General features: G+C 41.3%; 1 protein-coding gene across 11 annotated transcripts in view; it reads left to right on the top strand.

The window, feature by feature from the left end:
- The window catches only part of PARG (poly(ADP-ribose) glycohydrolase), a 124,630-nt gene that overhangs the window by 13,924 nt on the left and 96,308 nt on the right, over positions 1-14,398 (top strand). For all 11 annotated transcript variants that reach the window (XM_038408842.2, XM_043518908.1, XM_038408840.2 and 8 more), the window contains 3 exons: positions 2,130-2,252; positions 4,372-4,455; positions 10,780-10,854. In XM_038408842.2, coding sequence (XP_038264770.1) covers positions 2,130-2,252; positions 4,372-4,455; positions 10,780-10,854 — 282 coding nt within the window. The remainder of the gene's footprint in view (positions 1-2,129; positions 2,253-4,371; positions 4,456-10,779; positions 10,855-14,398) is intronic.

Genomic DNA, 14,398 nt, shown 5'->3' with positions numbered 1-14,398 from the left:
CCTGGCACACACATATGTGTGTCTGTGTCTCTCTGTCTCTCTCTCACTCTCTTTGAAATAATGTACAGTAAAATAATTGTTAAAGTGAAATATGATAAACTGGCAGGATGTCACAAAGCACAGGTAAAGAAAATCGCATTCATTCTTAATAAATTGACGTTTATTTGACTTACTTGTTGCTTAAAAGGCATGTGGTCTATAAGGTGTTCAACTGTTAATGCAATGATATAAATAGAATTTACTATCAGAAAAGTCAGGAATTTTAAATATGGTTCCCACTGTATCCACAACTAGTTATCACCATGTGCACTAATAGAGTGTGGTGTTCATACACATAATTATGGCTACATTTGGAACCATAATTGTGTGACTTTTGTGTATATAAATTTCCAGCCATAGTGGCTTAGAATAGCTTTCAGTATTTTTTATTTTTAGAGGGGGGGAAAAGCCCTAGCAGGTGATCAGATATTGGAATGATTGCATATATTACATTTATTTCAAAGTGCACTAAAATGATCACACTTTTTCATAGAGTGTTAGGCTAGAAGGAACCATTACGATCTTATAGTCTGACCTCCTGCATAACACAGGCCATAGAAGCTCACCCGGTAATATCAGCATTGAGAATTACAAATGTGCTATGTCTGGAGTTTTTTAAATATATCCATGTTTGAATTATTAGAAAGCAGAACAGCATATAATACATTTTGTAAAAGCATGAAAAAATAATTTTCTGCATTCTAATGGCTCAAAAGAGGCCAAACTAAATTGTACAATTTTTTTTAATCCACTTTTGGGCTGTGTATAAAAATGAATAGCTTTTCACCTGTAAAAGGTGTGTGCTTTCCCTGTGTGCCCCTTGTGGCCAGGTATGTGCAACAGATACACCTGGTCTCAATGTTTCCGACTGTATCTATCAGTAAATCCACTATAAAGAATCCAGGCAAGGATAAGCCGAAACAACATACGTATATCCCCTTTAATAAGGTCTTAGGGAAGGAGCAGTTGTAACAGCAGTTCATAGGCCCTTACCAGATGACCCTGTTTCAGAATTTCCAAACTAAAAGTCCACAAAGAAATCCTCTAGCTGGGTTAGGCTAGCCCTCTGGAGCGTGAGGGAAAGACTACTGTCCTTTGCAGCCTGGATGGCTTCTAGACCCATTCCTTCTGCTCAGTTTCCTGTTCCTGTTTAAATTACCAAGCCCTAAGGTGGGCAGGAGGCCTCCTTTATTACACCCAGGCTGTCTTTGTTGTAGGCTCAAGCCTGCCTCTTAGAAGGGGAAGTATGCTCCTCCAGCCCAAAAAGAAATAATTTCAAAAAATGTTATATAAATACCTGAAAATGATCAATTTGTAATGAAAGTGTCTTCTCCACCAAAATGATTGTTTTGTTACTATAATATCCTAGTGTCTTAGACTGAAAACAAGTGTAACTCACACCAGCAGAGTGTGGCTTTTTGTCCCCTTCTGGTGGCTAGACTGCATACAGAAGTTTGAGTCTACTACTGCTGACCTATTTGACCAGGTGCTTTAGCTCAAGCAGTAGCTGCACTGTTTTAGATCCAGAGGTCCTGAGTTCAATCCTCACAGAGAGTCCAGGCAGGAGCAGTGTTACACAAATGTGTGTGTCTGAGGCTATGTCTACACTACTGCTGGATTGATGCACCGCTGGTCGATTTAATGGGTCTAGTGAAGGACCTGCTAAATTGACGGCAGAGCACTCTCTGATCGACCCTGGTACTTCACTGGGAACAAGAAGAGCAAGGTAAGTCGATGGAAGAGTGTCTCCCATCGACCCAGCACGGTGTAGACACCGCAGTAAGTTGACCTAAGCTGTATCAACTCCAGCTATGTTATTCACTAGCTGGAGTTGCGTGACTTAGGTTGACTTACCGCGGTAGTGTACACGTCGCCAGAGTTATGTCTAAGACTATATAATATGGGTCAGTGCCTGCTCTTAGATGTTTGGGTATAGTTGCTGTTAAACTTGATGGAACGTGTGGAAAAAGATTTGTGGCCAAAATTTGGCTGTGCACTCGCTTTTCATGAGGATTTCTGTTTCTTATTGTTTATATAGGTTTCACAAGCACTTTGCATAGCATGAATTTTCTTTCTATTCTTTGTTGCAGGTAGATCTATTGAGGGAAGAAGAGGTGCCCAAACCTTTTCCAACTCATTATAAAGATTTGTGGGATAATAAACATGTTAAAATGCCTTGTTCAGAACAAAACTTGTACCCTGTAGAGGATGAGGTAAGAAAAAAAAATTTCCTTACAAATATGAATGAAAGTTTGGGCAATAAAACTGAGACAGATATGGTAAGGAGTTGTTACCCTGTCTTCTATTATAGTTGTAGATGTTCAGTTTGCCATACTGAATCAGAACACTCGTCTATCTGGTCTGGTAGCTAAGCTTCAGACAAAAGAAGAGAACTCTTCTGCCAGCCAATAATTCATTTAGCCATCTGTATGACGAATACTATACATGGTAGGGAAAAAGTCTGAGGGGCAGGTTGGGTATGGAAAAAAGGAGAGCCTTCTCCCCCGATCCTATTGGGGATGATGATTACACCTTGCAGAATGAGATTGGTTCAGTTATGGTTTGTCACTCAGTGTGCATGTGTTCAAAGTTTTCAAAGGTTTCAAGTGTATCTTTATTATGTTACTGGCTAAACCATGAATGGCCTAGTCTTGCTAGGTTAAAGATTTTTTGATACGAGTATCATGTTACCACTTGGGAGACTTGTGATTGAGAGATCCCTTAGTTATAGGTTAATAAATTTTTGAAGATGGACCTGTGTGGAGACCAAATTATATTGCCTCTTGTGCCAGCTGGTACACACTTATAGCCTAAAGGCTTTTTGACTTTCTCAGCTGTGGTATTTTTACTGCAGCTGAAAAATTAATAACTGATGAATTGGTGCTTCATAGGAAGAGGATTCATGAAAACCCTATGGCACCACTTAGACAAGACCATTAGCATGACTCTGAAGAGGTAAACTATCTTATCTAGCCCCCTCGTACCAGCCTCATGAAAATTGCCTGTGTTTGCACAGAGTAAGCATTGGAGTTTTTCCCAATATCTTTTTCTCTCTTTAGGCATATGGTCTTAATTTAAGTATGTGGAAGAATGAGCCAGACTTTCTGTATCTTAATCCCCCTATCTATAGTAGAAAAAATGACTGCTTTTGAAGTATGAATTGTTGAATTAATATTCTGTGTGAAAGGAGATTTTGGGGGATTTTATAACTCTAGCCATATTATGTCATAATCAAATATCCATTTTATCCTTACTGCTGTAACTCTTGTTCAAGTCTTGGTCATATCTCTCACCTTGCTAATTATAACCCTCCCATTTCTCACCTCCGTTTCCAGATGGTCCAGAACTTTTCTAGCAATTTTGTCTCCTACTGCTTTGATCATACCACCTTTCCTTGCCTAGTATAATGAGCATAGAATACCTCTGTTTTTGTGAATTGTATTGGCTTCCCTTCTGATTCTGGCTGTAATTGATGGTGGTATTTGTAATTTGTAAAGCCCTACGTGATTTGGGACTTGGCTCATTTAGGGACTTTCTCTTTGCCACTTTACCATTTTGACAGGTTTCAGAGTAGCAGCCGTGTTAGTCTGTATTCGCAAAAAGAAAAGCAGTACTTGTGGCACCTTAGAGACTAACAAATTTATTAGAGCATAAGCTTTCGTGAGCTACAGCTCACTTCATCAAATGCATCCGATGAAGTGAGCTGTAGCTCACAAAAGCTTATTCTCTAATAAATTTGTTAGTCTCTAAGGTGCCACAAGTACTGCTTTTCTTTTTACCATTTTGGTGGTTGAGAGGATATGAGGCACTTTTGCCTACTGTTCATGGATGTGCGACCTTTGGGTTTAGAGGCAGACTGTTTCTGGTGGAGGGTCTTCAGCTATTAAGCTCACTTCCTCCAACAGTAGTCTCCTTTAATAATATTTTGGTCAACCATTTCCTGCATTAAGGTCCATTAATGCATTATTTATGGCTGAGGGGGTAGGATAGAAAAGACTAACAGTGTGGTCAGTATGAAGGAGAGCACTTTATATATCGTTTAACAAATGTCCCAATTTAAAAAAAACCCAAAAACTTTAAAGCAAAATGCAGTGTGATTTGAGACATTAATTAGCAAATGACACACGTGCTCAAAGCATAGTTCTTTCTAAAAGTAGGCAAATAGAGAACCCCTTTCCCTTTTCTCCCATCTACAATTGTACTGTGGTATACAGTCAATGACACTGAATATTTTACTGCTACATGCTTTTTGGCTTGGGGGGTCGAATACAATTTTATTAGCTGAAGTGTTTGCTTTGCTTTCATGTTTTTTTTTTTAATTTTATTTTAAAGAATGGCGATAGGACTGCTGGAAGCCGATGGGAGCTTATCCAGACTGCACTACTTAACAAGTTCACCAGCTCACATGATTTGAAGGTAAGGCCAGCAATCTAAAATAAAGTCAATTTAAAAATGAGTTGTAGGTGGTTTAAGGTCCTATATCTGTCTAGGAGTGCCTTTGCCAATCCCAGTTTTCTTTTCTTTTTCTTTTTTTTTCCTCTGCTGATGAATTGGACCCACATAAACAACTGAAGAAAGTGACCATACAGTGGGAAATGTGAAACTCACTCTGCAAAATGTGCTGTCAAATGCACAAAGTAAAGATACTGGAAAAACAGCTATTTTTTCTCTAATCACTTTGTTCCCTTAGGTGTGTTTGATAACATTAGTTTAGTTTAAAGAAACATAGCAGGCAGGAATGTGATTTTTTTTTTTTTTTTTAAATGATAGTGTCCCTTTATGTAGTGTAGTAGCAGAGCTATTTTCCTCACTTCCTGGTTAAACACAATAAATGCTAACAGCATTATCCTTAAGTTACTTTTTGTTTTTTGTTTTGTTTTTCTTTTTTAAAAGAACTTTTGATTTAGCAATTTAAAAAGAAAGCAATCCTACCTGCTCATGGGTTTGAAATTTGAATACAGAATCTTAACCTACCATCTAATTGTTTTAATAGGCTAGACCATTCAAATGTGGAAAAAAGCTGGAAAAAATAGAATTTAGGTCAGATTTAGCTTGTGTGTGTGCGTCTTCCTTCATTTTCTGGTTAGTTTTGTATGTTTAGTAAGTTTTGTATGAGGTAGGTCCACAACACGTTTCAGGCAGTTTCTCTTTTTAATGTGGTTATTTGTATTTATTTAAATCATAAAGACGCTAGTCCAAGTCTCTAGATGCCAAAACGCAATAAAATGCCAGCAGCGTTAAATAATCATTTCAACATGTCATCAGCTGCCTATAAAAATTCTTTCTTCCCCTTCATTGTTGTAGGAAGCACATCTTCAGCCCTCTCCAAAACTCCAGTCAACAGAGGACACATGCAGAGTACCAAGATGGTCCCCAGATATGGGTTATTTTGGACCAAGCAGGGGGCAGATTCCACTCTAAGTCCTCACTGAACACCATGGCATTTTTAACACTCTGAACTGCTTTTCACTCAAAAGTAGCAGGCCTTGTGTAACAGTTTTCAGATGTAAATGGAGATACTGAAAATGAGCAAGAGACTTAAGTGGTATTCTTCTAAATTCTCATAAATGTTTTCTCTAGTGCCTTTTCCTCAGCAAGCTGCACTGTAACTTCCCCAAACATACCTCCTTGCACATTTGCTTCTCAAGCCCTAGTTTGGAGATTTTTCTAGTAGCAGTACTCGTTCAGCCTTCATGTGCGCCATATGGCTCCTTGTGCTGGACACTGAAGCTATAGATGGATGCGTGGGAAAACCGCCCTCATTTCCTTTTTTACCTCCTCGACCTCAGATGGAGCTGTAGCATGCACTCCTTGAGCGTGCCTCAGTTATTTCAAATTCTATTTATAGCTTAAGTTTTGTGAGCGTAGGTTGTTGTTAGTAGTAGTTAGTTACTTAGTGAGTGTTAGTAGTGGGGGGATGGGTTTTTTCTCCCCCTCTTCTCTTTTTCCTTGGGGAGTCTTATCTTTCTGGCAGGACATGCCTTGCTCTCCAGGCTTCAAATGTTGCCTTTCCTTCCAAGAGGCTATACCTGTGAGCAATAGCCACTCTAAGTGTATCTATTGTTTGGGGAGTGCAATTGCTGCCTATTCCTCAAGATGAGGATAAGGAAGAACAAAAAGAATAAGCTCAGACTGTTAATGGTTGAGTGCTCACTTCAGTGTCTGAGTCAGGTCAGGAGATTCTCCCCCCCGGCCCTCAAGACAGATCCAGGGCCCCTTCCACCTTGGCACAGGCTCTCCTTAAGAAGTGGATGTTGTTGGAGGCGTCTGAAAGGACTCCTAAAAAAAGGAGTGTGGACTCTCATCTGAAAGAGCCTGCTCCAGAAAAGCCCAGTCCCCTTTGGAGAGCTACAGTCTCCAAAGCCTTGACCTCTTGGCTTGGTACCATTGAGTTGAAGGACTCCTCATCTGGTACTGGTGGAGCCAGAAAGCCCCGGAGCTCGAGGGAGAGACTGGCTCTTGACAGGGAGAAGGAGGGCAAGCATAAACACCATGGGCCGGTACTATCCGTTCCAGGCCCATGTCGGCACCTACCCATTTGGCACCCTCAATACTGAGCAAGCAGTGGTGCCAGACTCCATTAGTGTCTACATTGGTATGCCTGCCATCGGTGATACTGTCAGCTTTGGCTACCATGTCCATAGCTACCACATTGGTACAGATTCCCTACTCGGTACCTCAAGAGTTCAGATATGTGAGGGACTTGTCCATATCTAGGGCCCTACCAAATTCACGACCATGAAAAATGGATCATGGACCGTGAAATCTGGTCTCCTGCCCTGATCTCTGGCCTTTTGTGTGCTTTTACCGTCTACAATACATATTTCACGTGGAAGACCAGGGTTTCTCAAATTGGGGGTCCTGACCCAAAAGAAAGTTGCAGGGAGTCCTTGGGGGTCACAAGGTTATTTTAGGGGGGTCATGCTTTTGCCACCCTTGCTTCTGCGCTGCTGCCTTCAGATCTGGGTGACCGGAGTGGCGGCTGCCGACTGAAGGCCCAGCTCTGCAGGCAGCAGCACAGAAGTAAGTGTGGCAATGCCATGCCAGCCTTACTTCTGCGCTGCTGCTGGCGGCGGCTCTGCTTTCAAAGCTAGGCTCCCGGCCAGCAGCTGCTGCTCTCCAGCTGCCCAGCTCTGAAGGCAGTGCTGCCACCTGCAGAAGTGGGGAAGTAAGGGTAGCAGTTCCCCCCCAACCCCCTTGCAGCCCCCCCCCCACTCCTTTTTGGGTCAGGATCCTTACAATTACAACACTGTGAAATTTCAGATTTAAATAGCTGAAATTTTGAAACTTATTATTTTTAAAATCCTATGACCATGAAATTGACCAAAATTGGACTGTGAATTTGGTAGGGCCCTATCCATAACATATGAGCTGGAATCCCAGTTCCTTGTGGGTACTGAGTGTCTTTCAGTACTGAGACTTCAGTCTCCAGACTGCTGTAGTCCCCCGGTACCTCAGGATTCTCCATCCTTTTCTATGCTCCTCCATCGGACAGTGTTGAGGAGGATGAAGGGGTCTTCTTTTTGAGTCCAGGGTTCCCCAACATAGCCTATCAGGAACCCATTCTTTGACAGTCATAGGGAAGAGTGCAACCAACATCAAGGGTGTATGTATGTAACCCTGTATGCCACCTCCACTCCTGTATGGGCCCCTCAATGGGCATACTAGGATCCCTGGGCTGCTTACTGACAGCAGCTCTCTAGACACGAGATAGGGTTGTTCAGTCCTGTCCTCCTCAACAAGCCACGCCATACCTTCCTCATCCGAGGAAGAGACACTTTTTAGGAACAGGAGCCCAGGGCAGATGCAGAAATCACCCTCAAACACCAATTTCATCCTCTTCTCCAGGTGAAGCAGTTTTGCCTCCATCTTCCAGGGCCAGTGATTTTCAGCAATTTGAAGACCTCATAAAGAAGGTAGCTGACACTCCTCAAATTCCACTTGAAGAGGTCAGGGATTCACAGCATGTCATAAGCTGTTACATACTCTACTGTCAACAACACCCTCCAGGTGTCATTACCTATCAGTGAGGCACTCCTGGATCCCACTAAGACTGTATGGCAAACATCTTCTACTATTCCACCCATGTGTAAAAGGGTAGACAAAAAATATTATATTTCCCTTAAGGACACTGATTTCTTGTTCTCCCACCCTCCACTGAACTCCCTAGTAGTGGATGCAGTAAACAAGTAGGGCAGGCAGCACTTCTCCATTTCTGTTCCACATGACAAAGAGACTTGATCTTTTTGGACAGAAATCCTATTCATCAGCAATCCTGCAATTCAGGATCATGAACTATCAGGCAATCCATTTCAGAAATGATAATAAATTGATGGCTTTTATTGAACATAGGGAGCAATTCCAGTCCATTTCAAAGGGGCAATTATTGGCCAGGCCTGCTCGTCAAACATCCTTAGTTGCTGTGGACACTGCTGCCAGGTCCATCTCCATGGTGGTAGCAATGCACAGGGCATGATGGCTCCAGCTCTTGGGATTTCCAAGAGAAGTACTGAAAACTGTTGAGGCCCTCCCTTTCAATGGTTGTAGGCTTTTCTTGGGGACAACAGATGAGTCCTTGCATACACTGAAGGACTTTGGAGCTACTTTATACTCCCTGGGCATATATACACCTACTAATAAGAGATAGTTTAGTAGGTCACATACTGCCTGGAGATCACGTCTTGATCAGTTCTCTGGATTCCATAGATCCACTGAACGCCGCAGGAAAAGACATAGAAGAGACAGAGAAAAGATAAGAAAAAGGACAGCCCACCTGCCCTCCATGACCACTCAACCATCTCATAAGCAGCAGTTTTGAGAGGCTGGTTGAGAGTTGGGATCCTCCTGCATCTCTGGTTTTACAGCTGCAACTGTTTGCCCTCCACCCTCTCTTTGGGGACTGCCTTTCTGATTTCCAGTATGCCTAGAGGCGAATTACTACAGACAAGTGGGTTATAGAGGTTACAATATCACACTATATAATCTATTGTATGTCACTCCCTCCTGTCAATTCCCCTTCCCCATTCCTCTTTAGGGACCCCTTTCATGAGGTTCTATTAAGATGGAAGGTGAACTTCTCCGTTTAGAGCTAGTCCTTGCCCCTTCAGAGGGGCAAGAGGTTTTACTCAAAGTATTTCCTCATATGAAAGAAAGATGGAGGGCGGAGACTGATTTTGATCTAAGAGTTCTAAACAAGTTTGTAAAGCCTCAGAAGTTCAGGATGGCGGTTCTGGCAGCTATAATTACTTCACTGGAGTAGGGGGATTGGTTTTCAGCTCTCGACCTACAAGATGCCTATTTCCATATAATGATACACCCTTCGCACAGGAAATATTTATGATTCACTGTAGACCAGGATCATTTCCAGAGTACTTCCCTTCGGTATGTATGCAAGTACTCTGCCTCCAGGCTGTTCTGCAAGGCCGTGGTGGTAGTGGCTGTTTACCTCTGACAGGAGCCAATCCTGGTCTTCCAAGGGCCATTCCTATGAAGCAGTGCTGTCTTCCAGCCTCCTGGCCCTTGCTCTGTTCCAAGAGTTGGGTCTTTAGCTAAAAGTAAGGAAATCCCTGTTAATCCCCACAAGGAAGGTAGTTTATAGGGGCATCTGTGGATTTGTCAACAGCCAGCCTACCCTCCCTAAGACAAATTCATAACCTTGTCAGATTTGGTATGAAAAATTCAGGGGAGTCCTTGAACCTCTGTAAGGAACTGTCTTCAGCTCCTGCAACGCGTAGCAGCTTGCCCTTTTGTGACATATCATGTAAGGCTATGCCTTTGCTGTTTTCAAGGTTGGTTCAGAATGACCTATTCTCCAGTCAGAAACACCTTGGAGAGACAGGTGACTGTTCCTCTGTAAGTGAGGAACTCCCTGGATTGGTAGAAAGATCAATTCAACATCTTCATGGACATTCTCTTCTGTCGCTCAATTACATCACTGACTTTAACGACCAATGCATCGCTGTTGGGATGGGGAACTCATCTCAATGCTCTCGTGTCTCAGGGCAAATGGACAGCTCAGAAAACCAATCTCCACATCAATCTGTTGGAGCTCAGGGCTGTCAGGAATTCCTGCTTCCATTTCTATTTCACAAGAATTCAGGCTGCTGGAAAGGCTTTAAACCTTTTTTTAAGAAACAATTTTTAAAAAAAGCCTCTATGCCCTGTGATGACTAAAGAAAATGCTCAATTTTTATATGTTTCATGAATGACATAGCAACTATTCAATTATTTTTTTGTCAACAATTCCTAGCGTGTGTTTTGAGGATGACTAATTTCTTGAAGCAGTGTAAAATTGACATTTTAGAAATGTTTTTCTTTGTTAAAAGAAACAAAAACAAGAAGTGAGTTTAAATTAGACAAAAAGAAATCTTAAAGTCAAATACACACACACACAAAGAGTAAATTAAGAACAAAGTCAGTTTTTCTTGGAATTATTTTTGGTAAGATTATGTTTAGACCTGGTCCTTGTTTCTCTGTTTTTAATTGTTCTGCTTAACCTTGCTATACTTTTGATTCTCCAGTGCCCTACACATGCAAAAGCTCCTATCAACTACAAGGGGAGTTTTTTGTCTATATAAAGCCTTCGGGTGAGGCCCAAGATAGCGCGTTTGTTGTGTATTAAGATACTTTTCTGCCAGTAGATGGTACTATTTCTTCAAAAAAGATAAACTTCAGTGAATTGTCACATGCCAACCAAGATCTGTATTTATTATTCCAGTATGTGTTTTTTTTCCCCCATAGGAGGCTATATTGAGATATAATGTTGCTTATGCCAAGAAGTGGGACTTTACTGCTCTTACTGACTTCTGTGATAAGGTAAAGAAAGTTTACTTCAAAACTGAAAATGTAAAAGATAATTCAATGAATTCTGGCTATATTTACCATATATCTTGTGTTACTTGTTGTTTCATTTTCCCTTCTAACAAAGAGTCACGAGCTGCACATTTCTATAACTGGCCCAAATGTAATACTTTGGTTGGCAATGGTAGTTACAGTGGTTAATGCATACTAGGCATTTGCTTCATTCTAGATTTTTGCATGACTACTTCAGAAGTTTTAGAACGTTCCTTAACCATTTGCTTCCAGGAAAAAATCTGTGATCATCCTGTTATGCTGCCAGATTTGTTAGTAAACTCTATTGTGTTTTTCTAAAGAAACATTATATTAAAAAGAAACTTATTTTTATGTTTCTCCCCAGTTTCATTCCCTGACACATAGACTGGTTGCAAGTCTAGTAGTATATTTTTCTTTTAAGGTATAGGAGGTCTTGATTTCAAACTTTAAACAAACCCTTGTGAAGATGGGGCAATTGTTCTATCTTCAAACTTTCCCCCTGGCAAGAGGATGTGGGAAGAGAGCTACAGGTGACAGATGCTAGTAACATTGCTTAATGCACTTCTGCAAAGTGCTCAGATGCCATGTTGATGAAGGCAGTACAAGAACTTAAATAGACTGCAAAGAAAGGGTTTATATCTTGAGTTTAAGAGGTCCAAAAAAGAGACAGATTCTGAGTTGGAAGGAAAGAAAGAAATGTATTTGGAAAATACACAAGACTGCCTTTGTTTTGGTGATAAAAATTATGGATGGGTCTCCAGCCGGGGGCTTCTCCAGTAGGTAATTCAGCTATGGTTGAAATTGAATTTGATTTGTATTGAATGTTATAGTTAAAATAAGTGTTTTATAAAGGAGAATTTTTAATATGGTATGGATTTGTTGGGAAGTTTTTTGGTAGTCCATTACAAAGATATGCCAGAAAATTTGAAATATGCCTGCTTTTCTATAAAATACAGAAGAAAATGTATTTTGTTTTGTTGACCAATTTTTACAGAAGCAAAAATTTCATAGGAGAAACAATAAGTATCCAAAAGTAGCTGTGCATTTAAACAATTGGTGTTTGGTAGTTTTCTTCATAATTCATATGTTTGCCTTTTTGTAAGTTTATACAGTACGTATGTGTAAAAATGTTTGGGCAACTTGATCCATGTGGGAAAGGAGGCTGTTCTTTGCAATACCTCTCTTATACTCATAGGGACAGCTGGATTGGAGTGGGATTTGGTTCTGGGACAACATGGTGGTGGCACTGCTGCAGAAGGGCAGCTGTAAAAACTGCTTATGGGTTCATAGGGAGCCCTCCTTGTCAAGATTGTCTTGAAGAGGTGCTGAATCAGTCTGTATTCAGGCCTCTCTGGAGCTGCCCCCTCCTAGTCCTAGTTCATCTTCTTTTGGGGCTGCATTGGCTAGCTTTCATGCCACTAACTTAGCAGTGGTTGTGGGTATTTTTTGCATCCTTGCTCCTGGTGTGCTTTCCACCATTCAGGGCTTGCAACCTTGGCTGCATCACCAGAAATTAATCTGGTCTGTTGAAGATGCTCCCTATAATATTGTCAAAGAATATAATAATTCAATAAATATAACAACTTATAAAAAAGGGGTGGGAAACCCCGTCATAGGACGACCCTGCTGGGGCTACCCTCCAGCAGCAGGTTGTGGCAAAACAGGCCTACTGGCCTTAATTTCCCTCCTTTAGAGTCACCTGCAATTCTGTACTAGCTTACTTTACTCACTAATATCCTCATTGGGGCCAGTTTATTACCAAATCTAGTGCAGTTTAGTCCATAACACAAGGCTTAAAACATCATCTATTACTTTCCCACAGTATATATAGTTCTTTAAAAATTCCATAACTTCTAGTCCATTGATTTGGAACATACCACACTCTCTAGTGTGTTCTATCACACCTGGGTTTTTCATTAGTCTTCTACTGACCTTCTGCCAGAACAGCTATCCCTGTACTTCCAGCAGGGATGCAACCCTGTTCTTCCCAGTGGAGAACACACATCCCTCTTCCCCCTACAACGCTTCTCTGCTGGAAGTTCATCCTCATCCAGGAAGCATCCATGACTTCCCCAGTTCCATTAACCTCTCATTTCTGACAGGCCATCAGGTAAGCTCCTCTGCTGCTTATTTCCCATCAGCCCTTTCCGGCCCTCAACTCCAGCTTGGGAGTCAACCAGCAACTCCCTCTGCTCTGTTTCTTGTCTTCAACCCTCTCCAGCCCTTTGGCCCTGGCTGTCTGGCTTGGGGAGGTCAGCTGGCAAACCCTTCTGCTGCTTTCTTGCATTCATCCCTTTCTGGCCGTGGCTCTCCTGCTTTAAAGTAATGCAGGCAACTTCCTCTCCTGCTCTCAGCCATTAGCCCTGGCTCTCCATCCTAAGTGGTCAGTCATCAAACGTCTCTCCTGTCAGCCTTGCTCCAGTAACCTATAGCTTCCTTCAGGGAATTTCTGCAGTCTCCTGGTCTCAGGCAGCTCTCAGCTGCCCTTTTTCTGACTGACTCCTTCACTGTCTTTGTCTCTACACAAATTTGTGGCCCATGTGTCTTGCTTTAAGCTCAGCTGGCGTCAACTGACCAGTCACAGATGACCTGGCCTCTTCCCTTTAAAGGGCCAATATCCCCGTTTCAATCCCCAATGTTTTTTTATCAAAAGTACTATTGAAGAATACACTCGAATGTTTGAAACTGATACTGCACAGCTACAAACGTTTCTGAACTTGTCATAATGTATGCAAGTGATGCTGTGGGAGTTCAAAAACTGTGGATGATCAGATTGAGAGATCATCAGCCAGAGACAGTAAGTAATATCAGCTGGTACTGGAGAAGATAGGAACAACAGGGAAATAAACTACAGTGGGCATTAATCCATCCAAAGGTGGGAAGGCAGTTTCTGTCACACAGTAACAATGATTTATTTGTGAGATTCCCAGAGAAATTGAGAAAAGCTGTACCAAAGTCTGAGCTGCAGATCAGGCTTGAATAGCATGTGTTGGTATACTAAACAAAGAATAATGAAAATCACATAAATTTTACAAGAAGTGAATAAATCCATCCCCTGGTTCAGAAATTAAATGTCTAGAGCTATGGCACAGGGAAATTTCCCTCTCCAAACTTTATAACTTCCCCATTACTCTCATAACTAAATCACTTCCTGGAAATGCATGTATTCATACATGATAAAATGTTGAATTCCCCAAAAAACTATCAGAGTCATAGGTAAGTGAGGTAATATATTTTACTGGACCAACTTCTTGTGGTTAAAGATTCAAGCTTTTGAGCTTACAAGTCTGAAGAAAAGCTCTGAGTAAGCTCAAAAGAGCCTCTCTTTCACTATGAGAGGTTTGTCCAGTAAATTATATTATGTCATCCATCTCGTCTTCCTAGTATTCAGGGAACAAAACAGCTACAACAACACTGCAAACAAAAAAAAAAACTATATATTTTAGATAGAGAAATTATTTTAAATCAGTTTTGGACTAAGGAACACGAAAAATTTGAAAGGTTCCATAAATTATCAAAACCTCTT

This window comes from Dermochelys coriacea, chromosome 7 (genome assembly GCF_009764565.3).
Source record: "Dermochelys coriacea isolate rDerCor1 chromosome 7, rDerCor1.pri.v4, whole genome shotgun sequence".
In the NCBI taxonomy this organism is placed as follows: domain Eukaryota; kingdom Metazoa; phylum Chordata; order Testudines; family Dermochelyidae; genus Dermochelys; species Dermochelys coriacea.
The sequence above is the reverse complement of the archived record's forward strand: the minus strand, read 5'-3'. Positions and strand labels throughout refer to the sequence as shown.